At 51.7% G+C, this 27,617-nt stretch overlaps 13 protein-coding genes across 13 annotated transcripts; 8 read left to right on the top strand and 5 right to left on the bottom strand.

Annotated features, from left to right (window-relative positions):
* On the top strand, window positions 1-997 carry P152DRAFT_6 (uncharacterized protein). Its single transcript, XM_033683098.1, has one exon. It carries the CDS (start codon window positions 266-268, stop codon window positions 815-817), a length of 552 nt encoding a protein of 183 aa, XP_033538395.1. The 5' UTR covers window positions 1-265; the 3' UTR covers window positions 818-997.
* Window positions 998-1,056: 59 nt separating this feature from the next.
* On the top strand, window positions 1,057-1,332 carry P152DRAFT_364956 (uncharacterized protein; the record flags this gene model as incomplete). The annotated part of the gene is made up of 2 exons (XM_033675414.1): window positions 1,057-1,149; window positions 1,255-1,332. Coding segments are annotated over 2 exons (171 nt in total), but the record flags the coding sequence as incomplete, so codon positions are not given.
* Window positions 1,333-1,716: 384 nt separating this feature from the next.
* Window positions 1,717-3,571, bottom strand: P152DRAFT_426029 (homogentisate 1,2-dioxygenase-like protein; the record flags this gene model as incomplete). The annotated part of the gene is made up of 2 exons (XM_033677249.1): window positions 3,104-3,571; window positions 1,717-3,037 (listed from the first exon to the last, which is right to left on the bottom strand). The coding sequence occupies exons 1-2, from the start codon at window positions 3,169-3,171 to the stop codon at window positions 1,717-1,719; spliced, it is 1,389 nt and encodes a 462-aa protein (XP_033538397.1). The 5' UTR covers window positions 3,172-3,571.
* A 377-nt stretch (window positions 3,572-3,948) lies between these two features.
* Window positions 3,949-5,303, top strand: P152DRAFT_388191 (Fumarylacetoacetase; the record flags this gene model as incomplete). Its single annotated transcript, XM_033675916.1, has 2 exons — window positions 3,949-4,903; window positions 4,960-5,303. The coding sequence occupies 2 exons, from the start codon at window positions 3,949-3,951 to the stop codon at window positions 5,301-5,303; spliced, it is 1,299 nt and encodes a 432-aa protein (XP_033538398.1).
* A 617-nt stretch (window positions 5,304-5,920) lies between these two features.
* On the top strand, window positions 5,921-7,575 carry P152DRAFT_469304 (cytochrome P450 phenylacetate 2-hydroxylase; the record flags this gene model as incomplete). The annotated part of the gene is made up of 3 exons (XM_033680888.1): window positions 5,921-6,139; window positions 6,189-6,822; window positions 6,875-7,575. 3 exons carry the CDS (start codon window positions 5,921-5,923, stop codon window positions 7,573-7,575), a joined length of 1,554 nt encoding a protein of 517 aa, XP_033538399.1.
* A 1,430-nt stretch (window positions 7,576-9,005) lies between these two features.
* Window positions 9,006-11,013, bottom strand: P152DRAFT_112 (alpha/beta-hydrolase). Its single transcript, XM_033673638.1, has 6 exons — window positions 10,648-11,013; window positions 10,288-10,544; window positions 10,144-10,242; window positions 9,688-10,096; window positions 9,263-9,641; window positions 9,006-9,210 (listed from the first exon to the last, which is right to left on the bottom strand). Exons 1-6 carry the CDS (start codon window positions 10,894-10,896, stop codon window positions 9,104-9,106), a joined length of 1,500 nt encoding a protein of 499 aa, XP_033538400.1. The 5' UTR covers window positions 10,897-11,013; the 3' UTR covers window positions 9,006-9,103.
* Window positions 11,014-12,202: 1,189 nt separating this feature from the next.
* On the top strand, window positions 12,203-13,341 carry P152DRAFT_504289 (uncharacterized protein; the record flags this gene model as incomplete). The annotated part of the gene is made up of 3 exons (XM_033682358.1): window positions 12,203-12,234; window positions 12,355-12,412; window positions 12,448-13,341. The coding sequence occupies 3 exons, from the start codon at window positions 12,203-12,205 to the stop codon at window positions 13,339-13,341; spliced, it is 984 nt and encodes a 327-aa protein (XP_033538401.1).
* A 2,796-nt stretch (window positions 13,342-16,137) lies between these two features.
* P152DRAFT_166 (uncharacterized protein) lies at window positions 16,138-17,497 on the top strand. The gene is made up of 3 exons (XM_033674046.1): window positions 16,138-16,453; window positions 16,506-16,810; window positions 16,866-17,497. Exons 1-3 carry the CDS (start codon window positions 16,295-16,297, stop codon window positions 17,383-17,385), a joined length of 984 nt encoding a protein of 327 aa, XP_033538402.1. The 5' UTR covers window positions 16,138-16,294; the 3' UTR covers window positions 17,386-17,497.
* A 47-nt stretch (window positions 17,498-17,544) lies between these two features.
* P152DRAFT_426042 (putative MFS transporter) lies at window positions 17,545-19,542 on the bottom strand. Its single transcript, XM_033677250.1, has 4 exons — window positions 18,877-19,542; window positions 18,810-18,824; window positions 18,359-18,760; window positions 17,545-18,311 (listed from the first exon to the last, which is right to left on the bottom strand). Exons 1-4 carry the CDS (start codon window positions 19,153-19,155, stop codon window positions 17,610-17,612), a joined length of 1,398 nt encoding a protein of 465 aa, XP_033538403.1. The 5' UTR covers window positions 19,156-19,542; the 3' UTR covers window positions 17,545-17,609.
* Window positions 19,543-19,847: 305 nt separating this feature from the next.
* Window positions 19,848-21,780, top strand: P152DRAFT_453395 (vacuolar protein sorting-associated protein 26). The gene is made up of 5 exons (XM_033678358.1): window positions 19,848-19,951; window positions 20,136-20,503; window positions 20,574-21,071; window positions 21,119-21,235; window positions 21,283-21,780. Exons 2-5 carry the CDS (start codon window positions 20,284-20,286, stop codon window positions 21,384-21,386), a joined length of 939 nt encoding a protein of 312 aa, XP_033538404.1. The 5' UTR covers window positions 19,848-19,951; window positions 20,136-20,283; the 3' UTR covers window positions 21,387-21,780.
* P152DRAFT_485957 (uncharacterized protein) lies at window positions 21,412-23,359 on the bottom strand. The gene is made up of 3 exons (XM_033682080.1): window positions 22,897-23,359; window positions 21,909-22,843; window positions 21,412-21,860 (listed from the first exon to the last, which is right to left on the bottom strand). The coding sequence occupies exons 1-3, from the start codon at window positions 22,980-22,982 to the stop codon at window positions 21,661-21,663; spliced, it is 1,221 nt and encodes a 406-aa protein (XP_033538405.1). The 5' UTR covers window positions 22,983-23,359; the 3' UTR covers window positions 21,412-21,660.
* Window positions 23,360-23,400: 41 nt separating this feature from the next.
* Window positions 23,401-26,219, bottom strand: P152DRAFT_477878 (TBC-domain-containing protein). Its single transcript, XM_033681617.1, has 4 exons — window positions 25,959-26,219; window positions 25,349-25,569; window positions 25,040-25,299; window positions 23,401-24,981 (listed from the first exon to the last, which is right to left on the bottom strand). The coding sequence occupies exons 1-4, from the start codon at window positions 25,987-25,989 to the stop codon at window positions 23,472-23,474; spliced, it is 2,022 nt and encodes a 673-aa protein (XP_033538406.1). The 5' UTR covers window positions 25,990-26,219; the 3' UTR covers window positions 23,401-23,471.
* A 119-nt stretch (window positions 26,220-26,338) lies between these two features.
* Window positions 26,339-27,597, top strand: P152DRAFT_426047 (uncharacterized protein; the record flags this gene model as incomplete). Its single annotated transcript, XM_033677251.1, has 3 exons — window positions 26,339-26,765; window positions 26,818-26,943; window positions 27,009-27,597. The coding sequence occupies exons 1-3, from the start codon at window positions 26,536-26,538 to the stop codon at window positions 27,595-27,597; spliced, it is 945 nt and encodes a 314-aa protein (XP_033538407.1). The 5' UTR covers window positions 26,339-26,535.
* Window positions 27,598-27,617: the final 20 nt, after the last annotated feature.

Raw genomic sequence — 27,617 nt, forward strand, 5'->3', positions numbered from 1 at the left:
TTCTATACGTCGTCCAAGATTCAACCATCCATCCACCGTTGATTCCATTCAACCGTTGATCCACCGTTGATTGGCCCCTGCAAGTTCCGCTACTGCGCTGCAGCTGCACTCTGCCTTGTTATCTCAGTTGGGAGTTGTACTATTTGGTATGTTGCTCATCAGTACAACTTTTATAAACCACAGTGCATCCAGCATGAACGCATGGCTCGTAGTATAGACAATAATGAAAAATCATAGTCCCATAACTCGATGTTAATATATATAGATGGCTCCGAAATGTTGTTCTACTGATGATAGTCAATGCAATTCGTCTGATTGGGATTCCAAGTTTCGACATCCATTGATCCCCGTCCGAGGCATGACGTCACGCGGATGCCATCAGCAATCGTCATATTTGCAACCAGCTTGCAATTCGCATCCCTTTTCTTCCGGAACGATAAATAAAGTTACTTCTTTAATCAATAAGTCAGATTATTCAACACGATCATTCAGCATTCACTGGTTCCCGACAATTTGCCCTAGTCCCATCTCAATTGCCCCGATAGATCACCGCAGCATCCCAACAGTGGCGTGGGTGAAGACCAATCCGTCAAGACCCCGCACACAAGAGTCCTTTGTTCTTAAGGTATCTTCATCTCGTTCTGGCTTCTCTCAATCATCGGAGACACCATTGAATGGTTGCCAATCCATCGAAACCTTTTCACTATGTCCTCATCTCGATTCGTCGCCCGCTCGTTGCGGCCAGTCGCGGCGGCTCGAAGCAATATCTTACCATCAGTCACGATGCGAGGGATGGCATCAAAGGAAGACCGGCTGAGTAAGTTACCCAATCGATCCCAGTCTGCTCCTGCTCTGCCGCTACTTTCCCATCCATCAATGTTACCATGGCACTGTCCTCCTATTAAACATCAATCCCAACCCCCAACAACCGGATCCGATTCTCCCTCACCGATTCCCTGCAGCTCGACAATGGCATGGAGATGGCGGAAGAATGTGTCTTGTACAAAGGCTAACATGATCGACATCGTAGACCAAGACCCCGCCGCGGTATCCGCCGAAATCCAATCGCATCAGGAAGAGCAGGTGAAGAAGCGGAAGCATGGGGCCGGCCATTGGGAGGAGCAGCTGGCGAGCCAGAGCGAGAGCATCGTACGTGAGACCTTTGGGTGACTGGTGTCCTATGGCGCCTCATTTGCACGGTTAAAAGCGACCACTGGAATCAGTATGAAAACTAACGTCAACATCGGGGTACAGGTTAAAGCCGACCGCAACGAATCGGGAAAGTCGACGGAAGAGACGATTAAGCAGCTCAAGGAGGAGGCGAAGAAGATCGGGCGGAAATAGAGTACGCGTTGAACGTGCTCTGGTCCCTCGGTTGTGGAGCTACCACATGATTGCATCATGCGAGGAAGGAGAAAATTGACGGCCCGGATTGGAGATGAGACATGTAGTGGTTCCTCACCGGCACTCAGGGGACACTTCAGTTAGGGGAATAATGAGTAGCGTGTATACTTGCATTGTTCAATCGAATTCATTCAAAATTGCGTCCATGGACAGTCTCAATAGGGTGATCATTATAGTTCAATAGGGGAAGCTAACAATCTAAACCGGAATAATAGGAAACAATAGGTAACGCTGGGCGGTTTTTCTCCAGACCAAACCCCTCCATCAGCTCAATCGTTTCCAACCTGCGGCCCCCTTTCCCAGAACCACCGCCTACCGACCATCTAACGTCGCCACAACGACCTTCATCCCCGCCGGTCTCCGGAAATGCGCCTTCAACGGCACCCAACTCTCCCGATTATACCCCTCTTGCACCTTTGCGCACTTCTTCAACCCCCACTCCGTCACCCCCACCATCAAACAGCTCTCAAACATAAACGCCATGCTCCCTTCCCCCACCTTCCCCGGCCGCAACTCCACCTCACTCGCTTTCGCATGCGTCGCCGCATCCGGCCCATGCGCGCTCATCACGTTATGCAGGCTCGCGCCGGCCGGCTGGAACCCGCCGCGCCCAGGCTCCTTGGCGTCGTAGGCGCCGTCGATCAGCCCCATGAACTCGGACATGCAGTTGCGGTGGTACCAGGGGGGTTTGAAGGTGTCCTCCTGTACGAGCCAGCGGGGCGGGAAGATGACGAAGTCGGCGACGGCGGTGCCCGGGCGGTCGGAGGGGGCGGTCAGCACGGTGTAGATGGAGGGGTCAGGGTGGTCGTAGGTGACGGAGCCGATGGCGTTGAAGCGGCCGAGGTCGTATTTGTAGGGATAGTAGTTGCCGTGCCAGGCGACGACGTCGAAGGGGGTGTGGTGTTGGGTAGCGGAGAAGAGGTGCCCGGCGAATTTGGCGGAGAGCGTGTAGGTGGACGCAGTGTCTTCGGTGAAGGCGGCGACAGGGGCTTGGAAATCGCGGGTATTGGCAAGCCCGTTGGAACCGATGGGGCCGAGCTCGGGGAGGGTGAAGTGATGTTGGTAGAGTTCGAGGATGTAGCCGCGGACGGGGCCTTCGGGGAGGGTCACCCGATAGCGAACGCCGCGCGGGATGACGCAGATTTCGTTAGGCCGGACGAGGAGGGGGCCGAACTCGGTTTGAATATCGAGGACTCCGTGCTGCGGGACGATAAGGAAGTCACCATCGGCGGAATAGAACGCCTCGTGGGCGTCCATGTCCTTCCCCGCGGCGAAGATCATGATCCCGAGTCCAGATTTCATCGCCGAATCGCCCGCACCGGCGACGAGGTGCAAGGAATGCACCCAATCCACCGACTCGTCGAGATCGAACGGGTCCCAACGAAGCTGGTTCGGGATCTGGTGGAAGGTGCCCGATGGCTTGTTCTCAGGGTTGAGGTTGTATCCAGGCGAATCCCGGGACTGGAATGCCTCGTGGGCGGAACTAGGGAGGATCCTGTACAGCCATGACTGTTGATTCTCGTGACGTGGGGCCGTGAAGGCTGTACCGGACAGCTTCTCGGCGTAAAGACCGTATGGGGGTTTCTGAGGGGAATTGGCGCCTATAGGAAGGGCACCTTCGATGGCCTCAGTTCTGTATCAGAGTCAATGCCATTCGATAGCGGCGGTGTTTCCGGCCGCAGCGGAACGGATGCCATACTCATGGTAACAATTGAATCCATTCTGGTATAGATATTTTTCGGGGACCGCGAACTTTGTGGAAGGCATCGTGCTCCTCGTTATAGTCAGGGTTAAAGAATTCTGTAAGGTTTCGTTCGGTTAACGGTGCTGTATAATAGTCTGTAATGAGGCCAATGCCTCCTGGGTTGCCACTCTTCAATTTCCAGGTTAGAGGCAACTTGAGGTTCTTAAATCGTCGCCAGGGCGACTTCCTCAGCGAAGGCATGGACGAGGGGGGTGGTTTAATATCGTCAGCAGGCTGGAAGCCAGCATCGCGCCGGACAGGGCGGAGCATTTCCATGGCGTCAAGGTGCGGAGTTACACCTGTAAGTGAATCCTAGTCGTGAATAGGTAACTATATGACGATCGTTACTAATACGGAGTACGAACGGTAGGGATGAAATGACAAGGAAATGGATGCAAGGAGTTGCATAAAGTTGCACTGGAGTGACTGGGGTGTTTTAGGGAGGAGAGAATCAGCTTTGCGCTCTTGCCCTTTTGCCCCTTTGTTCTGTCGGGTATCCCAGCTTGGTTTGGTGGGGCAGGTATACCGCGGAATGCGGAGGTTATTCACGGCGAGCGGAGAGATTCCGCATTTGATATTCCAACCCCGCAGTCTCAACCCCCACAGCTCTCCATCGGCATATGCTATTCAATTGATCGGTATTCGCTTGGATTGAATAGATTCAATGCTCATTGGAACCATTAGACTGTCATAGTGCCGTCGACCTGCAAGGGTAAAGCCATATGTGAATGGAAATTCCAGCTGGGCTTCGTGCTGTACTCCCTACATCCCCCTGAAAAGGCTGAGATACCTGTACCACCATGGCCTCGATACGCTCCTGGTTGAGCATCCGAACAGGCTCTCCTTTCTCAATCGCCAATATCCCATTCGGCATCATCTCGACGAAAGCTTCAGCGACTCCTCGCCCAGCCGTAGCCATCGGAGACTGGGCACTGGACCTGGCTGAGTTCAGTGCTAACAATGGCTTCTCCGGCTTATCCACCATCCAACCTCATCAAGCTGTCTTCTCCGAGGCGACCTTGAATGCATTTGCAGCGCTTGGCCGGCCAGTGCATGCTGCAGTCCGAAAGTACCTCCAGTCCGTCTTTCTCCTCGACACTCCTTTCCCGGATGTCTTGAAGAACAACAAGTCCCTCCAAAACTCTGCGTTGCTTGCTTTGAAAGACGTTCAGATGCATGTGCCGTTTGATATTGGAGACTACACGGATTTCTATGCTGGATTGAACCATGCGTATAACGTGGGAGTTCTCTTCAGAGGCCCAAGCAATGCCCTACAACCGAACTACAAGCATCTTCCCGTTGGCTACCATGGACGTGCATCATCCATCGTCGTCTCAGGCACCCCTATCAGACGACCACGCGGTCAGATTCTCGAGAACCCAGCTGCCGAGAAGAAGGTTCCCATCTATTCTGCCTGCCGAAAACTGGATATTGAACTCGAACTGGCTGCGTTCGTTTGCAAATCAAACCCGCTCGGCGCACCGGTCCCGATCGACGAAGCCGAGGACGCCATCTTTGGAGTCGTGTTGATGAACGACTGGTCTGCGCGAGATATCCAAGCATGGGAATACGTCCCGCTGGGTCCGTTCGGCGCAAAGAATTTCGGCACATCCATTAGTCCCTGGGTCGTACTTGCGGATGCATTGATGCCGTTCATGGCCAAAGGGCTTGAGAACGAGAACGAGCTGCTGCCGTACTTGAAGCAAAGGAGCGAAAAGAATATGTACGATATCAACCTGAAGGTTGAGCTGGCCAGTAAGCTTCTTTCGTCAGGACCCCAGATTCAACGACAGATTGCTCACCATTGACAGCATCGGCGGGAAACACAACGACTCTTAGCGAGACATCTTCGAGAAACCTGTTGTTCTCCTTCCCACAGATGCTTGCGCACCATTCCGTGACCGGATGCAACATGCAAGTTGGAGACCTGCTGGGGTCCGGAACGATCAGTGGGCTGGAGGCACATCAGCGTGGCTCGATGCTCGAGCAAAACGAGAATGGAAAGACGGCGATCAAGCTTTCTGGTGGTGAGGAGCGAAAGTTCCTGGAGGATGGAGACACAGTGGTTATATCAGGTGCTTGTGGGTCGGATCCTAATGCTCTGGTAGGGTTCGGGGAGTGTAGTGGCACTATTTTGCCTGCGTTAAAGTCGTGATGTCGGTTCTGGGATATGGTCAATTCACTGGCAGTAACTAGTGATAATGTAAGACCTTGTCAGTAGTTATGTTAACATCAGTAAACTTTAGTGACCCCAGATTTCCTCTGCGAGTAACAAATCCTAGCTTAGCATATCTGGCAGTCCATGCAACCTCAATCAAAATTCTCTGTAGGTTCCATCGTTGGAGGCCTAATGACCGCAACAAATCCGCGGGCGGAACAGTGATGGAAATGATTCCGCAACCCCGCCTTTGGGGTTTTCAGGGGCTACCCCATTTGGAAATGATTGATGCAGACTTGAACCATCGAAGGGCACGGCAGATGTATTCAACGCTCATCCTGATCACATAGGTACATAGAGACGTGGTCTTACGGTTTGAGTCCTGTAGTGATTCGTGCGACTACGATTGCCGTGTGGACGAATTCCGCGGTGCTCCATGTGATATTACCCGACCCGGAAATACGCCCTTAACGTCCTCGTATAAGTGTTTGGCCCGGGTGCGTAATGATAATTGATATTTATCAAGCCTTTGGGCCCAGTCCGGTGACATTCTTCTTCCACGTACCTTGAATGATCGAGTGGACACGATGCAGCAATCAATTGTCTATAGCCTCATGTCGAACGAAGCCATTGGCTTGGTGGTCGTGTCTGCGTTGTACATCGTGTATAAAATCCTCAATCAAACAGACACCCCCAAGATAAAGGGCATACCAGAGATCCCCGGATGGCCACTATTTGGAAACCTGCTGGAACTCGGGAATGAGCATGCGAAGGTCGCTCGAGGATGGGCTAAGAAATATGGGCCCGTATTCCAAGTTCGTATGGGGAATAAAGTGAGTCTTTCCATATACAAAAGGAGAAAGTGTCCTGACATGGTTCCAGAGGATAGTGTTCGCGAATACATTCGACTCCGTCAGGCATTTTTGGATCACCAATCAGTCGGCCTTGATCTCCAGACCTACTTTACACACCTTTCACAAGGTGGTGTCGAGCACCCAAGGATTCACAATCGGCACCAGCCCTTGGGATGAGTCGTGCAAGAAACGGCGAAAGGCCGCAGCGACGGCGTTGAACCGTCCCGCAGTCCAGTCATACATGCCTATCATCGATCTCGAGTCCATGGCCAGCATCAAGGAGATGTTGCAGGACAGCCAAAACGGGGTCGTGGACATCGATCCCAACCCGTATTTCCAGAAATATGCGCTGAACACGTCACTGACGCTGAACTATGGTTTCCGGATCACGGGAAACATCGACGATGAGCTGCTGAAAGAGATCGTGCACATCGAGCGGGAGGTGTCGAACTTCCGTAGTACGAGCAATAACTGGCAAGATTATATCCCGTTGCTTCGTCTTTGGCCAAATACAGACACGGCGGCCAGGGAAACTCGCCATCGCCGAGACGTGTACATGGAGAAGCTGCTCAACATGCTAGAGGAGCGGATTGCTAATGGCACAGACAAGCCATGCATCACTGGTAACATCTTGAAAGATCCGGAAGCGAAACTAAACAGAGGTAAGCAGCTCACCCTACCAGTTCTCCCTTACCATTTGTTGACACGCATTAGCCGAAATCAAATCAATCTGCTTGACCATGGTATCCGCCGGCCTAGACACCGTCCCCGGCAACCTCATCATGGGCCTCGCCTACCTCTCCTCCCCCGCCGGCCAACGCATCCAAGCCCGCGCTCACGCCGAGATCCGCTCCGTCTACCCCGCCGGCGACGCCTGGACACGCTGCCTCGCCGAAGAGAAGCTCCCCTATGTGTCCGCGCTGGTCAAGGAGATCCTCCGCTACTGGATCGTTATCCCCATCTGCCTGCCGCGGGTCTCCGTCAAAGACATCGCGTACAACGGCGCCGTCATCCCCACCGGCACGACGTTCTACATGAACGCGTATGCGGCGGACTATGACGACGCGCATTTCAAGGACCCCGACACGTTTGAGCCGGAGAGGTTTCTGGATTCGTCGATGGATGGGTCGGGGACGCCGCATTATGCGTATGGAGCTGGGAGCAGGATGTGTGCCGGAAGTCATCTGGCGAACCGCGAGCTGTTCACGGCGTTTGTGAGACTCATTGAGGCGTTTGAGTTCCGGTGGCCGGAGAAGGAGGACGATCGGCCGCTGTTGGATGCGTTAAAGGCGAATGCATTGCCGACGAGCTTGACGATGGAGCCGAGGCCATTTAAACTGGGGTTGAAGGTACGAGATCCGGAGGCGTTGGAAGGGTGGTTGAGTGAGAGCGAGGAGTGGACGAAGCATTTGTAGGGGTGAATTTGTCAGAGATCAGGCTTTCAGGATATCTCTATTTTTTGGGATCCGCCGGTCTCTCTACCGAGCCCCCATTTCGTAGCCGTACTTAGGTGGTCTAGCCCCCATGGTTCCCCCATGGTTCCCCCGTGGTTCCCGCGTGGAGGAGCATACCATACCCCACGATATCACCAACGCGTCTTTCTTTGCTTCTTCGCTCGTTTTGAGGAAACCAAGGTTCCCACGACCATCAATTGTATACAGAACATATAAGATGAGCGTATTCCTGTAGTTTGTACGCTCATTAAGGATCAAGATCAATCAACACTTTCAATTCTTGGTAATCAAGTGCTCTCCTGCTGAAGTCGCATCTCCAGATCGCCTGATCAAGGGAACAGCTATCTTCTGTTAGAATTGGTTACGCCTGTATTTTAGGAGGTATTTTAAGGCATTTTGGGGACAAATCTCGAAATGCTAGGGACAAATCTCACCAGCCACAATGGTCCGAGCCATCGCGGGAAGGACTCGAATAACTTCATAAGCATATCCTGTCTCTGGGATATCCATAGTCCTTCATCTGACGCTCAACCTCTCCAACCCCCTTCCTCCTTCCTCTGCGCAACTCAAAAAGAGGATTTTAAGCATCGACTTGTACAATTCTTTCGGCGTAGAAATCCTCCATATCTCCAAAATGATAATTCAATACTATTTTTGGGGTGCAGGAAGCGTACACTCCTCTTGTACCGTGAGTCATATTCCGTACTTGAACCAGTTCTGTCGGGTCGTTTTTCTATCCTATCTGTTGCAAGTTCAATGCATGAAGTAAAAATGTGCGAAATATTGATCCCCTATCTAGAATACTACGTGACTGCGGAGTGACGTTGTATGCTACTGAAATTGCCTCCAAAAACGGAGGTTTCTTATAAGGACTAAATCCCTACCACGGTAGCGAGAGTGGAATGTTCGCAAGAACATCAGCCGACCTGTTAGTACTGGAAGCTGTGCTCCGGAGGTGGCCTTACATTAGTACATGAGAGTCGGTGAGGGCTTGTGTTCGTCTACAGCAACATAGCCTCGCGACAGTCGTTCGGGGAAATCATTAATTAATCTCCACGAGCAAATTCAGCGGGTCAAGCACTCAGACTATAGAGTCCTAATGGTCCTGGTTGGAAATCATTGCTCCAGGAAAGCAGAACAGGAAGTCATTTTTGATGAAGGCTTCGAACTTGCCCAAGCGCTCGGGTACTGCAAATTGCTGGAAGCAGACAAAGATTCATAATTTAACGCTAAAAAGCCTTTCTCGACCATGTTCGAGAGACCAAGCGGCATTATTATCGTGATCATGTCCATCTGCAAGTCTTCCTTCGCCAAAAGGAGACGAAGCGAGTTCAGGATTGGGGAGTTTAAATTTGGCCCTCGTTCGGCGACGAAGGCTTCCGCGGAGACACTGCTGAAAGAGAACGTCTAGAAATGGTCTTTGCGGACTAAACCATATAAACGCTACGGGGACAGCGAAAGCGAATGCTTTAAGCAGCTTGTAGCCCTCTCAGGCCTTCAGTGCCGTACTATTGCAAACGCCCTGGTCTGTGACTGATGGCGATTCAAAAGTGATTGCATCAGAGTCCCTCCCTCCAATCACTATGACAGATTCGGCTAACACAACGTTAACCGCTGCATTTAAATAGGTATCAAAGGAGTGACTCACTCTGAAGATCGTATTGCGGCCAACCTAGCTTCGACAAGCCGCGAACCGGGTCCTTCGCGAATCCCGTCCACGCCGCTCGAATCTTTTTGATCAGCTTCGTCTCGTTCTCCGTGTCTGGACCATTATCCCCCAACCCAGTATTCCCGAAGATGAGCGCAATCTCTGCTCCATGCCACGCGCCAGAAACGTTGGCAAAAGCGGGCCCGAGACTCTGATTCGGGAACTCGCCAGCGTATAGATATCGCCAGGCTGGAACGCCAGCGGCGCGCCGTGCTCGAGCAGCCGCAGATGAAGGGCAGTTCCGAAGAAGGCTGACCAGACTTCCGGGCTGGGTTCCGGAGGAGGCACCTTCGTTGTTGACGTTGCCAACAAGCATGGGCTGCATCACGTTAGCGAACCTCACGCGGAAAGGAGAAATTACTTGCCCGTTTGACAAACTCTCCACGAGCAGCACGAGCAGCGAGCCCGGACGGAATGGTCTTCTCATCAGCCTTAGGACCCCACGTACCAACTGCGTCACCCGATTCCCTCGGAGCAGTGGCATCAAGGATGGCACTCGCAGGTGCATCGCGCATACACTTGAGAGTCTTCGTCGCATCTGACTCTGATGCAACTGTACCACAGCCGAGTGTATTCGAGAGACCTGACCACGAGACCACCGTTGCGTTGGAGGGCGGCGATGCTGGGATCCCTGACGCCGAGCCACTCTGAGAGATGAAGCCCGAGACGATCGGATCGCGTCGATACGCGTAGCTGTAGAAGTCTACACTCAACCCACCTGCCGACTGGCCGAATATGACCATTCTTCTGGGATCGCCACCGAATCTTGCTATGCTACACTTGTGTCAGGCGCTGTTGCGAAACATGTGGCAGGGACTTACTTGTCTCGGAGCCATTCTATGGCAACACGCTGGTCGAGAAGGCCGAAGTTTCTTTCCGGCAAAGGAACGCCAGAGAATCCGAGAACACCAAGACGATAGCTGTGATGGTTTAGCATGGGCCAGTCATGAGCCGCTGAGTCTTACTTGATAGTCACCAGAATCACGTCCTCTTCGTCCGCAAGCGATGCCCCATTATAGACGGCATTAGCTCCGCTGCCGACGACAAAGCCACCTCCGTAGATCCAGATCATGACTGCCTTCTTTCTGTCGCCGATCTGTGGCTTGGTCCAGATGTTGAGATATAAACAGTCCTCTCTTTGCTCATTCTCCGATTGACCGATATTCTGAGGGGAATCCGGGTTGCTATTCGCCAGTCGAGAGGCGGATTCAGCGCAAGAGCTCTAAGAATCAGTCTCCAGCTATATTGTTGGACTCATTGGGAACTTACTAGCCCTGAAGATGATGTTAGCGATATCGTACGTCAGGCAGTCGGACCATCCTCACATATTGAGTCGCATTTATGACTTTCCCGTCGTGCCTGATCGTCTGAGGCGGTGCCCATCTCAAGTCACCAACAGGAGGTTTTGCGAACGGAATGCCCAGGTATTCGGATACAGCGCTCCGCTTGGAAGATGCCTGGCCCACAACGAGTCCACTCGTGGTCAATACAGGTTGTCCAACTCTCCATGTCAGAGTCCCTACAACTTCACCAACAAGAACAATGGAGGACAAGAGTAAAGTAAAGAAATGCATCTTGAAGCGAGCTAACCGAATAGTGTTTTACGACAAAACAGGGAAGCATACTTCTACATCCTCTGCACGACCGGCCCATTATGTATTCTACAGGTCCTTAATCTGCCTCGGTTCAAGAAGCTATGTAATTGATTCTTCAAACATTCTAGAAAGTCCCTCTCTGGGAGTATTAAACCTCTGCGAGATTCAGGTACTCCAGCAAGGTTACATTGATACTAGTTCGACCCCTCGCCGATGTTCCCGAATCCTAGGTTATGTTTAATATAATCATCTAAGCAATCCTGACGTAGGCTGGCAAAAGTGGAGGACGTACAGCGATCTAGGACACTATTAGTGTCTTCTGGAGTAAACGCGATTCGTCAACCCCAGCCAGTGCACAGGCGTGCATCTACTGGGTCCAACATATATCCAATCGCGACGCCTTGCGAAAGTCGTACTCGACAAGACTCGAAAGTCGGAAGAGGAAACGTCGTCACGGCAGGATTCCTTTTCGAATTTCTGGATCGCTCTTTGGTCACTTAAGCCCCAAAAGTTAGTTTTTCTTCTTACGTCCTCAGCATAATCAATTATATTAAGTTATAATGACACTTGTCACTTACCAAATCGATTGATAGCGTGTCCCTCTCTGAGCGTCGTTCGTGCTAAACGGGACTTTTTTCCATCAACTCAACCATCACGATATTAAACACGTCGCCAGGTAGGATCACGCCTCATACTAGCCACTAAGCTAGAAATTCCTCGTGTACCGCCTTAAATGCCTTCATATGCCTTGCCTGACGGCCCTTCCAACCCCGTGCCCATTTCTCGAATTCCTCCCGTTTCTCTCGCTCTAAACGCTACTTGATCATAGATCGAGCTTGTTCCGACGTGATATAACCCATCTCAGACCGTAAGACGCGTCGGTTACGTCGATTTCGTGCCTCGCGCGCCTGTGTTTCCGCCATAAGGTACTGCAGGGTGTGGGACAACTGGTCGACTTGGAGGGAGAACTGAAGGCTCCCATTGAGGCTGTTTTCGAGGTTCTGAATGATAACTGGTGGTACATCGAGTTCTTTGACCGCTGAGAGGCGCCACTCTAAGCGCCGCCGTAGTGTAGCGTAGTCTTTGGTAGGAGAGAGGAGCCGGCTGAGGTCGAACGGTGGCTGAATCATTTGATTTAATGGAGTACTTGGCCTCTCCTCGTACGCAGCTCGCGGGTGACAGATTTCGCGGCCCACCATTTTGCCGAAGTAGACCCGCCCCCATATAGTAGCCCTAATATGATATCTAGCTGAAAAGATGCCCTGATCAGTGCCATTCATTAAATATGATGGTTTCTACCCGTAATCATACTCAGCGGTATGCTGCAAATTGAGATAATGTTCAAAAAGCCTACAGTTCCTCCAAAAAAGCCCGAGTCCGGGGCGCTGTGGAGTTCAATCAGGCCCTCAGAAAGCAGTATGGATTTGATCCATCAAGGACTAAGAGCAAGGTTTACCAACACTTTGGCGTTCCATACCAGCCTGGAACACGCCTGGTAAGTGAAAATAACCGTGATGAACGTCATTTGAGCCCGGCGAGGACCCAAGGGGCCGCCCTCGGCTCGTCGAAACCAAGGATATCAACGAGATGGAGAGGATCATTGAAGACCAAGATGTCTACGGAAGGACTATGTCTTGGGAGGCCTTAGGGTATGAGGCTGGTCTAGACGTATCCGGGCGTACGATTGAACGGGCTATGGGCACGAAAGATTACCACAGATGCGTCGCATGTAACAAGACGTGGATCTCTCAAAATCAGGCGAAAAAACGAGTCGATTGGGCTACTTTGATGAAGGCCCGGTATCCTACCAAGTATGCCTGGCGGAAGGTCCGTTTTAGCGACGAGTCCCACGCTGGGCATGGTCCGCAGGGAAAGTTGATAATCATTCGACGAAAGGGCGAACGGTATTGCCCCAAATGTGTACAACGCGAAAGAGACGTTAAAGAAGACGCCAAAAAGAAGGTACACGTTTGGGGGGCTGCAGGGTACGACTTCAAATCAGACCTTATAACGTACGATGTACCGAGCAATACCACAGGCAAGATGAGCCAACGCGTATATATCGATTCTATCCTGGATCCCATTATCAAACCTTGGATCCAGAACGGTCACGATTTCGTATTAGAAGAGGACCAAGTCTCCGGCCATGGGCCCGCACGGAGTAAGGGAAATATCGTGAAGGAATGGAAGGCTCAAAACGGTCTGAAACACTACTTCAATTGCGCCTCATCTCCGGATCTCGCGATCATCGAGAACTGTTTCCAACCGATGAAGCAACACATACGTAAATATACCCATTGGGAGCCCGAAGAGACGCTACAGCTTCTAAAAGAAGGAAGGGTCGATATTAAGCAGGAATGTATCAATTCCCGCGTTGATTCTATGCCTGAAAGGCTTCAGGCCGTGATAGACGTAGAGGGATAGCTGATTGGAGATTTTAAAGCGAAAGCCTAGAATCTGTTAGACATAGAGTTTTTAAGCGTTCTAGATAGCATCATTTATATTTAACAGTGTTTGAACTTATGTTGGTTGAGATATTTGCGTTGAAACTATCAATATATGCGGTTTTGTATGGTGATGTGGACCCCTGTCAAGGTGGTGGGCCGCGAAATCTGTCACCCGCGAGGCAGCTAATTAGTGCAGTGTCTACAGCCATTTGGTCGGTCCGTAGCTTGCCTAGCACGTGCTCTGGGTTATATGGGTGAAGTCCCGTCTCATTCCACCCTCTCATAATTGTCCTCTTCTTAAAGGTCTGCCAGCGGATGCTCTCTAAGGCGTGGAGAACTCGATCTTATTAAATTCAGTGCAGCCAGTTCGTGTAGCTGCGTTGACTGCCTCAGTATGCCAATGCTTGTACGGTTGGAATGGACCAACGTCGAGGGGCTGGAGGATATGGCTACTGTGAGGGGGAGGCGGTATGGAATGACGTCGTGTGCTTCAAGGGTCTCAAGGAATTCTTTCGTACAGTGGCTATCGAAACCGTCGAAAAGGAGAAGACGGTATTTCCCTCGTTGCGACCTTGCTGAGTACTTGATAAAGTGTCGTATATAGTGTAGGCTGATCTCGTCGTTGTTGAAGCCCCTCTCAGAAAGGCAGACTGCGTAGCCGGATGGAAGGCTTTGGAAATACTTCTCGAGGAAGGCCGCGCCTGGGAGAATGATGAGCGGTGGTATAACCTGACCGGCTGCGCTTACCGCCTCAATAATTGTAAGGCTATCACGGCAAGTCGGAGATGGCAAGTAGTGCTTCTTATTTGGGTAGAAGGTAAGAATCCACTGATCTTTCCCAATACCTACACGGAAGCCTGACTCATCGAAATTCCAGATATCTTCGGCAGCGATACCGTACTTCGCTTAGATCGTTCGAAACTTTAATACCATTGCTCAATGGTAGGTATATCATGAGATGCTTTGCGCTCAAGATCAAGAACTCTAGCACGTCGTTCATAAATGCAAGGCTCGCATTTTAGCCACGCGTGGGCCCAACGCGTCCCTACCGTTGGTGGGAATCCTTGTGCCTGCTGTGCTTTGTGATCGATCTGGAGAATAGTATTCGTAGTAGATATAACTTGATTTATCCGTGGTGCAATTCCAAGTTCATCTAGCCGCCGTAGGTATGCTTTGAGAGCAAGATTTTGCGTCGTACTAAGCTTGAGGGAGTGGTTTAGTCGGTCGAAGAGGTTTGGACGCCCTTTGGAACGAGCGAGTAGGCGTTTTTAAGGGACGCGAAATTCCCTTGATAACGCCTTGAAATTGGGATTAATGCCTGTAGGGATAGACTCAAGAGCCCGCTGAATACGGGACTCAATTTCATTATTGTCTTTTGGCATTGTGTCGAAAGATATGAGCGGATAAAGTATCGTGATGGTTGAGTTGATGGAAAAAAGTCCGGTTTGGCCCACAATCCCGTTTGGAGTGTGGGCGCTCCCTATGGGAGCGTCTACAAAACTGAAGATCATGAGTAAGCTTAAGCTAACGAACCAGGGGCACAGCAGATACAGTACATATAACATTATACGCTTCACTGTGGCAGTTCCCTTCCGCGCAATGCAGTATTGCAGTTCACCATTTCCGCAGTATCTATAGTTGCTGCATCAAGAACCAAATGGACTCCCTAGGCAGACCTTGCTGCTGGAAAAAGTGGAAGCCCATATTTGAAACTGCTGAGAAAGCGATTAGGTCTAAGTGCGGGAAAGTGTGCTTATGGAATCTTCCAATGGTCACTGATCGTGCACGACGCCTGGCATCCTCTCATCAGTGCTCGTGGTGAGTCGCCGTCACCAGGTACGCGTGAAAGCTGCTTTCAACTCCCATCCCTGGAATGATTCCTTTCATTCCTAGGATTTACATCTGATGCACCTATACCATAAGGCTGTCACCAGGCTAATTTTGGTAAGGTTTCGCAACAATTTCATACAGGGAACTTGCATAGATATCATCAGATCTCAATAATCTCATATCTGCGGTATCCTGTTCACACCAAACACGCCGGTGAAATAATCCGAAATCCGCTCTAGATTCCAGACCCGAAGTCTATAAGCCCAAAGTCTAGACTCTCGAGCCCAGAATCTCAGTGATTGGACAACAGATTACAGAATGGACTGTGGTGCCGCCGGACTAACCCAACACAGCCACTCCTTGATCGGGATTCGCAAAAACCAGCACACATTGCCGTCAGCCCCCGTACGCCCACGCCAATTAACGCTTCTTGGATCACCAATTTTCTCCTACTCCAGAATAGCCTGGCGCTCGCTTCTAGCATGGCCACGACCTAGACCGCATTAATGCCATTTTCATTCGCTTCCCCTTGGCAACATGGATATATCATGCCTGTTCCCGCCAGCAACATCTCCCATCCTCGCAAATGCCATTGGGTTCAGCAACGCCATGGCGGACGACGCCCATTGAAATGATTGACCGGAAGCCTGAGGCCAAGGAATGTGCAGAACCGCACATTGATATCGTGCAGTCCAGTCCGGCCACAGCGTGCGAGCCACGGAACTCTTCCTGAGTTCCTGCTTCTCATGCGTCGTGGGACGGTCGAAAGGCTGCGCTAAGACCATTGGAGCAATGCGGCTGATCAAAAATAGGGTTATCGTGGCTTACTTGAACTGGATATCGCATGCAACCTCGAAGGGTTTTGCTAGCGCAGAGCCTCAATAGGCCACAGAGCCAGGGCGCCACAGACCAAATGGGTAAATGAAGTGCCAATAAGTAGACCATGTTTCTTCCCGTAGTCCCGTTGCGTATTTTCGCGATCTCAGTCCGCCCAGTCCTTCTTCATTCAATCTTTCTAGCCATTCTGCTTCATCCATACCTGTGTAGTCATCTGTTAGGTTGGTCAGTCGCTAGTCAATTATTGTTAAGAGAACTTCGAAATGGAAGAGAAGTCTACTGAGCAGGCTATCGTCCGGACCCCTTTGTGGGTGACGATAGTCCAAGGATTCCAGATTTTCTTCGCAGTGGTGATTCTCGGACTGTGTGGTTATATTATCCATGGCGTCGCAATGGACCAGATCGTCTTTGCGCTTGTCTGCGTAGGTGCCGTCTCCTAGCGATCTGCCTCCAGCCAACTAACTCACGCATCAGTGCCTGTTCACCTTCGTCATCTGCGCGTACACTATGATAACCGAGAAGCTGACCGGTTTCAATTCCTCCTACAACATCTTTGCGGTGCTCGCACTCAACGCGTTTATGGTCGTCTTCTGGCTCGCCTCGATGGGTGCCGTCGCCGCCCGACGAGCGACATTTACCGTCCCCGTCAATGCGAGTTGCTACAGCACCGGATCATCGATTAACAGCGGCCGCTGCGACATCTACAAGCGCGCTATTGTGGTGACGCAGGCCGGTCTCGCCATGATTTCCGCAATCGCCGGCCTGTCCGCGTTAGAATGGTGCGTGCCATGACCGTCTCCCCAGTCCTATCACCAACACTAACTGATCCCACAGCATCTTATTCATCACCGTCCTTGTCTACGCCACCCTGGAATACAAGCGCAACTTCTACAAACCTTCCGCCGCGGCTGCAACCACTCCGGGCACAGCCGAAGCCGGCCAGGCCGTCGAAATGAAGGCGCAGAACCAACCCCTAATGGACCCCAACCACCCGCAGCAAGCGTACCCGCCTCAGCAAACCTACGCACAGCCGGTGCTGGGGCAGGTTGCGCAACCGTACGCGCCGAGTCCACAGGGCCAACCGGCGCTTCAGCAATATTCGCCGTATCAGCAGCAAACGCAGTATCCGACCGGCCATACGGAGATGCCTGGATATTCGACAGCTCAGTCACCACCCCCGCAGCAGGCGGTTAGCCCTCTACCGCAGCAGTATCCGGCCGGCCGTACGGAGATGCCTGGATATTCAACGACTCAATCACCCCCTCCGCAGCAGGCTGTTAGCCCACCGCCGCAGCAGTTTACCCCTCAGTCACAGGTCGAGCAGCCGTATTATCCTCCTCAGCAGCAACAGTAAAAGAGTCGCATGGGATGACGCTGGAAATCGCATGAGGCAGCCGTTCGACAGCAGGCGAAGAAGCATTGGATCTAATACGCTTATGTCTATGCATATCCTAGTTGATAAACCAATGCTCATTTAGCTTAGCTTCATTTTTCGTCTTTCGACTATTCTGTGATATGGAATATCAATTGGATGCTCTGTGAACCATTCCATCATACCGTCTCCTTCTGTTGCGTCCCTCACTCTTTTTTCTTGCCCAATCTCGGCAACGCCAGCCACGCTGCCAAAATCACAACCAACAACGCCAGCGCGATGGGCTGCAACACCTGCACCCCCTTCTTCTGCGCAATCGCGCCCACCGCGAACGGAAACACGGCCGCGCCCACACCCCCCAACGCCGCCGCGAACCCAATCGCCGTAACATGCAGATGGCGCGGCAGCAGTTTCATAGCTACAATGACGGCCGCGGGGAACATCGGGCCCAAGAAGAACCCCTCCAGCGCCACTGCGACGGCCGACACGTGGAACTGCGGTACGAGCCAGAAGACCAGCTGCAGCGCCATTGAGATGGGTAGGTAGATGCAAATACTCAACTTCTCCCCGATCCGCGGTGTCACGAACCCGAGCACTACCCGCCCCACCGTCATCCCCAACCAGAACCCCACGGCCGCCATGCCGGAGGCGAAGTCGCTGCCGTGGCGTATGCGCAGCATGAAGGTCACGATCCAGCCGCCGAGGGTGACCTCGACGCCCATGTAGACGAGGAGGAAGACAGTGATGAGCCAGACGACGCGGGCGTAGGGGCGGACGAAGAGGGCTTCGCGGATGGTGTTGTCTTTGCTGCCGGGGGTTTTGGCATTGGCGGCGCGGAAGGCGGCCCCGGTGCCACCTTTCCAGAAGGTGGGGAGGCAGGTGACCAGTTCGAGGAACGCGAGCCCGATCTAGAACGTATAAGTGATGGTTGATGTGATTGTGGTGGGGGACTTACCATGACATAGTAGAAGTTGTACCATGGTAGGTTGGCTTTGGTGATCATGGAGGTAGCTATTAATGGGCTGATCGTGGCACCCAGACCGTAGAAGCCATGGAGAAACCCAAGCAATTCGTTGGCGTTGTTCATGTTCCCAATCCAGGCGTTCCATGCTGCGTCAAGCAACCCGTTTCCGAAGCCCGCTAGCATGTAGAATACCACAAGGACCGGATATGGAGGATGAAGAGATGCGACCATATATGCTACTAAATGGGCGATGGGTCCGACAATCGAAACGCCACGATGGCCGAATCTGACATGGATATAGTTGTTAAGAAGCGCAGAAAGGGTGTACCCTACTACTGGGCTCAGAAAGATCAGAGAGACAACCGTGTAAGACAGTTCATAATATTTCTCGAGCTGCTCGAGGTTAGTGGATGTCGGAGGCCACCGTCATATCTTTTCTTACATATGGGATCAAGGCCTATTGAACGTTAGGCATGGATATTCGCAAATGGGGAGTAATGAGAGCATACACCGAGAGCAGCATCATTGGCTCCTAGAACGATGAAACAATAGAAGGTCGCGAACGTCCGGGCTATATTACTTCTAGGATGATTCCAGAAGACCTTTTTCTCCGTCGCTGTCGTTGGGGACGGCAGGCCATCCGAGTCTGATATCTTCGTCCCGCTAACATGACTGTGACGTCGTGAGGCCAAGGATATGTGATCATGCTGTTTCTGCTCCGACCGAGGTTGATTCGTGTTCGGATGCTCTGAAAGCTCCATCGTGTACGTAGAAGTTTGGGTGGCCATGTTACTCCTTGGGAGACTTGACTTTGAGAGACGAGACTAGAATGAAAAGTGGATAGATGACGAAATCCCCATATGGACTTCCAGCGATTGATACTTTTATAGACACTCAGGGCTCATGATTTGTTCAATTGAGTCATTCAGGACACATTTATAATCAGACACATTGCTCAGAAGTAATTGAGGAGTCGAAATGTGAACACAGTATGTATCTCGGTGTCACCTGCCCGGGATGTCGTGTGGTTGAGGTCCAAGTCTCGATTCCATTACGGAATATCAAACTTGAACTCCACCCTCACCATAAACTCCCCTCCCTCCGTTTCGGTGAACACGGATAAACTTCGGATGCAGGAAACTAGTGGCTACTGTAAGTTAGTTAGTAGTCTGTAACTAATGGAGAGGGCTGAATCCCAATGTCTGCAACCATCCAGAATATTAATAATCCTAACAGGTTGGATGACTCTGAGTTGCCGTTTTGAAACAATGCGATTCCAGCAGACCATGTCGATCCTGCCTCAATCCGGTAGTAGTTGCGAGTCTTGAACGCTGTAGGAGAAAAATCCCCCCTAGCGCAGATCTCGGAATAGGCCTTCGGTTCAGCATCCCTATTCTCCGTGTTGATACTCACAGCTGACAGTGGACTGAGGACAGGCAGTATCCTGGGTAATTTATCTTGATACGTTTGTCCAGGCCGTTGTATTAAGCGGCATCAGGCTAGAATCGCACAAAGGCATAGCATGGGTGCAGTTGCCTAGTGGGATTTGATCAGTGTCACTCAACAGAGACTGGTCCAATACAGGTATGTTTATTGTGAGGTTGGTGCAGTAATACAACTGAAGGAGATGGATGGCGGCGCATCATATGAAGATGTCGTCGATGTTTGGTGTTTGGGCTGGGCAGAATGACATAAAGTTGACACCTTGTTGCCTTGCTCAGCACTCACGACTCAGTGAGACTCGTCACTCGTGACTGACCATCGCAAGGCATCAACCACTCCATCAAGCTATCAACGACCAAGGAGCATCGAGGATATTGCATCCATTGACGTCCATGAAAGCGGAGTATTCTTGATCTTTTCGAATCCCTTGTATCGACCTTGAAGAAACAAACACAGGACTGACGTAGCCGATCATGTCGTTGTTCTTTTCCACCCCAGTCGATATCGACGTTGTCCTCCAAGACAGCGATGATCGAGCTACCGTCGACGTCAAGCTCGGGGAGAAGAACCGGCGGGAGAAGGTCCCGCTGTATATGGATGGCGAATCGGTCAAAGGCGCCGTGACCATTCGACCGAAAGATGGGAAACGGTTGGAGCATACGGGAATCAAAGTCCAATTCATCGGAACAATCGGTCAGTCTTACATGTCGTGCAGCATCTTGCTTGCTGTGAGGGTGGAGGAGCGGTGTCTGACAGCATGTAGAAATGTTCTATGACCGAAGCAACCATTATGAATTCCTTTCCCTTGTCCAGGAGCTCGCTGCTCCCGGGGACCTCCAGCATCCCCAGACCTTCGATTTCAACTTCAAAAATGTCGAGAAGGCATACGAATCATACAACGGCATCAACGTCCGGTTACGATACTACGTTCGGGTGACGGTCTCAAGAAGGATGGCCGACGTCACAAGAGAGAAGGACATCTGGGTCTATTCATACCGAGTGCCGCCGGAGACCAACAGCTCGATCAAGATGGACGTGGGGATCGAGGATTGTCTGCACATCGAGTTCGAATATTCGAAGTGCAAATACCATCTAAAGGATGTCATAGTCGGGAGGATATACTTCTTGCTGGTGCGGTTAAAGATCAAGTACATGGAATTGTCCATCATAAGGAGGGAGACAACGGGAGCCGCGCCGAATCAGTACAACGAGAGCGAGACGCTGGTGAGGTTCGAGATCATGGACGGTTCTCCGTCAAGAGGTAGGTTGGGTGACGACAAACGGAGGACAAGGTCTGATTTGATACAGGTGAAACGATACCGATCCGATTATTTCTCGGCGGCTTCGATTTGACCCCGACCTTCCGAGAGGTGAACAAGAAGTTCTCAACGAGATACTATCTCAGCCTCGTCCTGATTGACGAAGGTATGTGTAATCGCACTCTTTCATGAACCGGGCTAACCACCTCTTAGATGCACGAAGATACTTTAAACAATCCGAGATCGTCCTCTACCGACAAGCGCCGGAGAATCTGGCCCCGCCACGAATACAGACCCCCGAGATCAGGAGCGCTTAATGACGGGAATCTTGCTTGAACAACTGATTTATTGTCCAATTCATAAGCCGGAGTCAGGTTCAGGGAGCCTTTGAGCTCAATCCTAGGTTGTTCATAACAGCGCTCCGCTATCCACTTTCCCAACAGAGGGCGAGCCGGTCGTCCTATTCCCGATAATCGGCTTGGATTCGTCGCGACGAGATTGAGGGGATCGACACCAAAGGCCGGACTCTGTGTGTTGCGAGGGGGTCAGTGGCCAGCTTGGGAGCATAGATATTAATGCTGTCCAACTACTTCATGTATTCTCGTCCTCGTCATCCTGCTTGACATTACTAGTGCATCGTTGGACGTTCGAATAGATTTTGATCATGGGGTCGCGTTCCGTCTCCTTTATGTCCGCCTCGCCCTGGCGCTCTTCCTGCTGCCCTCGTTCAGCGGCTGAACATGTTGCAAGGCGTGTGAATCCGCTGTCAAATACGATCGAAGTGACAGGATCTATCCCATATTAGCATGAACCGCCAGTGTCTCATACACCGTACTAACCTTCATGAAGCCTAAATTCTTCACTGGGCTCCATCTTCCCATTGACGCTATGGCAGTCCTCCCACACGCGAACACAACCATCCATCCCACCCGCCCAAACCTTCTCCCCGCTCTCCGTCCGCTCCACCGCAAACTCCTGCACCAAATTCGACGTCCGTCCCCTCCCCACCAACATCCCCAACAACCTCCCTTCCACCCTCACATCATACACCCTCACCCCATCGCTCTTCCCCTCCCCCACATACAAATACCTTCCACACCCCGACCACTCCACCTGCGTTACCCTCCCCCCCTCCCCCTCCCCCTCCAGCCCCCACGCTGCCACCCCCTCCCCCCACCCCTCCCCCCCATACAACCCTACACATCCCCTCAGCGTCCCCACCGCCGCCAGCCCCTCGAAACTCACCCGCACGCTCGCCCCGATCCCCCGCATCCCGCTCATCGCCCCGTCCCGCGCCATCTCCACTCCCCGCCAGTTCCGCGGCCACCGCGCCCAATGCGCTGGGCCCTCCCCGCTGCGAGTCACGTCGAACGCGGCGAGTCCGCCTCCTTCGCGGCCGATGGCGGCGAGGATTCCGGCGCCGTGGTGGGTGAAGGTAAGGGCGTGGGCGGGGAGGAAGGCTTCGGAGTGGGGGAGGATGAGGGGGTAGGTTGCAGTGGGGGGTGGGGGGTGGTTGGGGTGGGAGGCGAAGGGAAAGGCGCGGATGAGTTGGATTGGCATGTGGGTGGAGGAGTGGAGGAGGAGGGTGGTGGAGGGTTCGGTGAGGGTGAAGTAGGGCCATGGGACGAAGGAGCGGAGGGTGCTTGAGGAGGAGAGTGCGGTTGAGAGGGGAAGGGGTTGGGGTGGTGAGGAAACGGTGCATGGGGAAGGGAGGATGCTTGTTTGGAGCTTATGCGATGCGCTTTGCGCGATCAGACAGCTACCGTCGTAGGACCTGTTGAAACGTTATCTTTTGGTTCGGAGTTCCTCAGGATTAATAGGTTTTACCATGTAAGACGTCGGTAACCATCAGTCTCTTGACTTTGGGCTGCCCCAAGAAGCTCTGGGGGTGCAAGTCCTTTCGTTGTAGACATATCGCCCGAACGCTTGTACTTTCGATTAAAGGCTCAAATTTAGTACAAAGCAATAATTATTCCCAAATGATGGCATTTCTATAATTTCCTTGCTCTTTATTAGTACGAAATAATACTGAAGGTGATGATGAGGTGGAGAAAAAGATCGATGGTGTCAGTCCTGCTTCAAGACCCAAGGCGGAGAGGATTAGTCCCAGGTGGAAATGGCGATGATATCACAACTTCAACATTTTGGATGGAAACAAGAGTATTAACGATAGCCTCGCTGTAGGGTACCATCTGTCGGAATGTGGGATATTTCATTTATTTTTGACAGACCAGAATAACATCGAGCAGAAGGGCGTTCTTTCAAGCCGGTGAGTCGGAGAGAGTTTCTGGTTTGGTTTACGGAGGGATGGTTGAATGTAGCATTTAACGTATTGGATTCTGGCCACTTTATATTTCCCACAGACTTAAAGACTCCTTACCATCCATCGTTCTATTCATAACTCATGGCTCCTTCTGCGAGAACATCCCCGAGAACCCAACACGTAACCACTGCTTCCCCTTTTTCTGATTCTTCTTACTATCCAGCCGTGTCGCCTCCTCCTGCGTGATCCCATCCTCGATATCCGTAACCTCGGACGACGAATCCGCGGTAACTTCCCCTTTCAGCCTTGCCTTCATCTCCCTAAACCTCGATTCGTCTAACATCCATTGCAGCGCCTGCTCCCGGAGGTCATCAACCGCTTTCATGGGTATTGTCATCTTATCCGCATCATTGATCACGGCTCGGATGCGAGATTCTTTGATGCCGATCCCTCTATCCAGAACCTTGTGTACGTCTGCGGCGCTTTCCTGCTCGAGAAGGACCCTCGAATGTTCTCGGAGGACGGCGATCGCGACGGCGAAGAGGAATAGGTACCCATCAGGAGGTTGACGGCAAAACAGGATATCCCAAACTCGGTATGTAAATTCGGCAGACGTATTGTGGAAGCCGTCCGCAAATAGGGCGATAAACCATCGCATTGTGAAAGGTGCGATCTGTACTTCCAACTGCTTGAAATGCCGGAAGATATCAGGTGCCGCCCTCGAGAGGAGCGTCATGAGCACTTGTTGGTCCGCAGTCGGTATCAGGAGATCGCCCGTCCAATATCCGTGTGGCATGATCCTCTCAATGACGGACGACAGGAGTAAGAATGCCGGTGCAGGTCGCGGTGTGACGAGGATCAGGAACGCAGCAATCTTGTGCATGCCTTGGCAGTATCCCGTATCTGGATTTCGTACGGCGTATGCGCAGAGGATTTCGCGGATTCGGTCTGCGCCTAGCCCTTTGGCGCCGTAGAAGAAAATGTTGGTTCTCGTTAGTGTCCTCTGAACATCATGTTCAATCTCCAATCGAACGCTTTCAGAGAGTTCGAGTTGCGATCGGTCGACATAGGACTTGAAATCGTCCTTCGACAGCAGCAGATACGACCCCGCTGCCTCCAGCCAAACTTCGGCGCGGAGCTCAATAGGAATTCCGGTCCGTACGAGACCATCAAATGTGGACTGAAAAGTCTTCCCTTTTTCTTCGTTATTGCCCCATTCCAATATCGCAAGCGGCGTCTCTTCGGTGACCTTCTCTGGGTCAATCTCCTTCTCACACTCTTTCTTGAACTTGTACCACGCCCCGAGTTTACGGAGCTTGACCTGGCGGTCTTGAACGGTCCGCAAGCTCCTTTCGGCGGGCCTTTCGACCACTTTGAAACCAAACTTATCCACTATCAGGTCGGAGTCGTCTTCGGTGGACGCTGTACTTTCTGCGTCGCTCGACAGGTTATCATCAAGGGGCACCCACTCTCTCAGTGCTGGAGGCAAGGACTCGGGCGCATAAAAATCACCCATCCGGAGCGGTATTCGTGAATCGCCAGACACAACGGACTCTCGTTTTTTCGAGTTGTCCTCCTCCTCCACATGGCGACTTTTTCGTTTCTGTCGCGAGTCCTTTTTGGTGGTGGCATCGGACGGTAAGGTATGGCTAAATTACGTCAACACCCCGTCGAGTGCTGTTTGCTCCCACTTCCTCAAGTACTCACCGGCGTTCGTCCTTAGGCTGCTTGGCTGCTGGTTCCTGAGTAACATCCGGCTTGAAATCAGGATGAAAGGGTATGTTTTCTGAACGTGAGAGGTGTAGAGCCTCGAATAGGTTCTCCGTCTGATAGCCTTGGGTATCATCCTCCGGGCCAGGGAGAGGCGGAATCAACTCCCCTGAATCCCAGAGGGGACGTGTTTCTGGTGGGTTAATCTCCCCTGACGGGCGTCGAAGAAGCTGCTCGATCTGGGACTTTCTCCACACCTTGTTCTGTTAGCAGAATATTCATAAATTTGGAATTAATTTGCCTTACTACGTTGCTCCCAGAACTCCAGGTAGGGTCTTCTTCGTCGCCTTCTGGAACCGTAGCCTCCACTTCGAATCGTATTGCATTCGGACAACGCCCGTTGCTGCGGCCGGAAATAGGAGCGGATGAACTTCGTCGTCTGTTGAGAATCACGTTTTTAATCGACTGATAGGCGGACGAGCTGGGTCTCTCTGTTGGTGCTTTGACTGGAGCATCTCCCAGTTGCGCTATCACAATTTGTTAGACATAACTCTCAAAACTCGGAGAAAACCAAGATCCGCTAGACATGATGCTCGAACGAGGAGGAATTAAGATATGCCCCAATAGTGCGGCGTAGAATGTAGCCACGATTGATTCAGCACACAACGCAATCGTGGAAGTCAACTATAAGCACCCTTGTCTTACAAACAAAACTTGGCGAAGAACGTCTATTCGAATAAAAAGGGACATCTTGAGAGGTAATTGGAACACATTCCGAGATTCTAATGACAAAACGGACACATGGGGGTGGAGGCACGATCTGGGTGAGGCGGGCAGATGAGAGGTGTACAATGGACAGAAGCAAGTATAGCAGGATTTGCACCATTCTAGGAAACTGCCCCATATCATCACTTACCCGATTCACCATCGGCACCCTCACTGTCCATCCAAGATATGACTCTATCCAAAAGCAGGTGGCTGAAGTACGGAGATTGTGGGGGCTAACAACGAGAAGTCAATGTGGGAGACATCCGACATTTCAGTAGACGAAATGTCCGATCGGTGTGTATATGCTGGCAAAAACCCTGGCTTGATGATTTGTGTTATAACTTGAACAGTTGTACTCAGTTGTAGAGTCGTGAATGGAAGATAAGTGTTTGATACAGGTGGTTAAAGCAGTGACGGAAGATCATTATGACATGATACAACGGGCGGGGGTCTTCCCAGCAGTGGCAAGGACCCTCGTCGCCGAGCTTAATCCTACCTCTCCAATATTAATAACTTCATTGTTCATGATGCATGATTGCTTGCGCGATTTGCAAAGCCGTCCAGACTTCAGTCTATCTCCTTTGGACTTTGGACACAGACCAGCATGATAAGACTAGAACAGGGAGTCAATGATCAGATTCCAAACTGACGTGTAGGTCAATTGTCGACGTGCTTGTGTCTTGATACCAGACGGTTCTCCATAGAGCGCCTTATTCTTCTATCGAATGGCTTCTCGTACAGAAACGGATGAAGAGGCTGCTTTGGAAGCGATCGCAACACTGCAGAACTGCTCGGGGGAGCAAAAAAAGGCTCAAGAAGAGATAGATACCCTCCTTCTCGATGAAAACCCCTTCGCCAACATCAATGAGTTGTTTCCGTTGTATGACACCTTGTACTTCCGTGGTCTCCTCCTTCGCGACCGGGTGGAGGTATCTTGGTCAAGTAGGTTGACATTGTAAGTGCGTCTAGCTGTATTGATGGGCATGGATTAATCAAGAATTGCATAGGTGCGCTGGAATATGCGAACTGCTCAAAGACAATGCTGGAAAGTATAGGCGGATCCGAGTCAAGCTGTCCGAACCGCTGTTGAAGTATCGCACGCGAGAGGACACTGTAAATACGTTTCTCCATGAGTAAGAGTTTCCATAGAACCTGTTTAATGGGATTGTATTGATATTGACAGGCCACGGTGAACTAGGTTAATGCACGCATACTTCTTCGTCACAACCTCCTTCAAACACTCCCGCGAAGACGGCGGACATGGACCAGGATTTCTCCTCCTCGCCAATTCTATCAACAACCACGGGAGCTACTTCATTACGGTATTCCACACATTCCATGACGAGGTCGACAGCTATCGTACACACGTGTGGCAATGTAACGGCTCCTGCAAAGACCGGCCACCATTTTTCGGCCTCGTCAAACGAAGCATGAACCGCCCTCCGTCGAAATCGGACTTCTGGTGGACGCGCCATGAAGCAGAGTGCGGCGGCGAATACACCAAGATTGCGGAACCGAAGCCTACCAAGGCGCAGATCGCGTCTTTGTCCGCGAAGGAACGAGCAGGCCGGCAGAAAAATAAGATCAATGCGTGGCTTACGCCGGCGGCAGATGCAGGCCCGGTTGACGCAGGCACCGAGGCCTCTCGTCGTCCTGTAAGAAAGCGGGCGGCGGACGAACAGACGGAGCTGACACCGAAGAGGGCGACCGTGGAATGCCCGATCTGTAACGCCCGTGTCGCAGAAACATCGATCAACGATCATCTGGACAACGAGCACTCTTCATGACCGTTCTGATTCAGGCGCCG

The sequence above is a fragment of the Eremomyces bilateralis genome, assembly GCF_010015585.1.
Source record: "Eremomyces bilateralis CBS 781.70 unplaced genomic scaffold P152scaffold_1, whole genome shotgun sequence".
NCBI lineage: Eukaryota > Fungi > Ascomycota > Dothideomycetes > Eremomycetales > Eremomycetaceae > Eremomyces > Eremomyces bilateralis.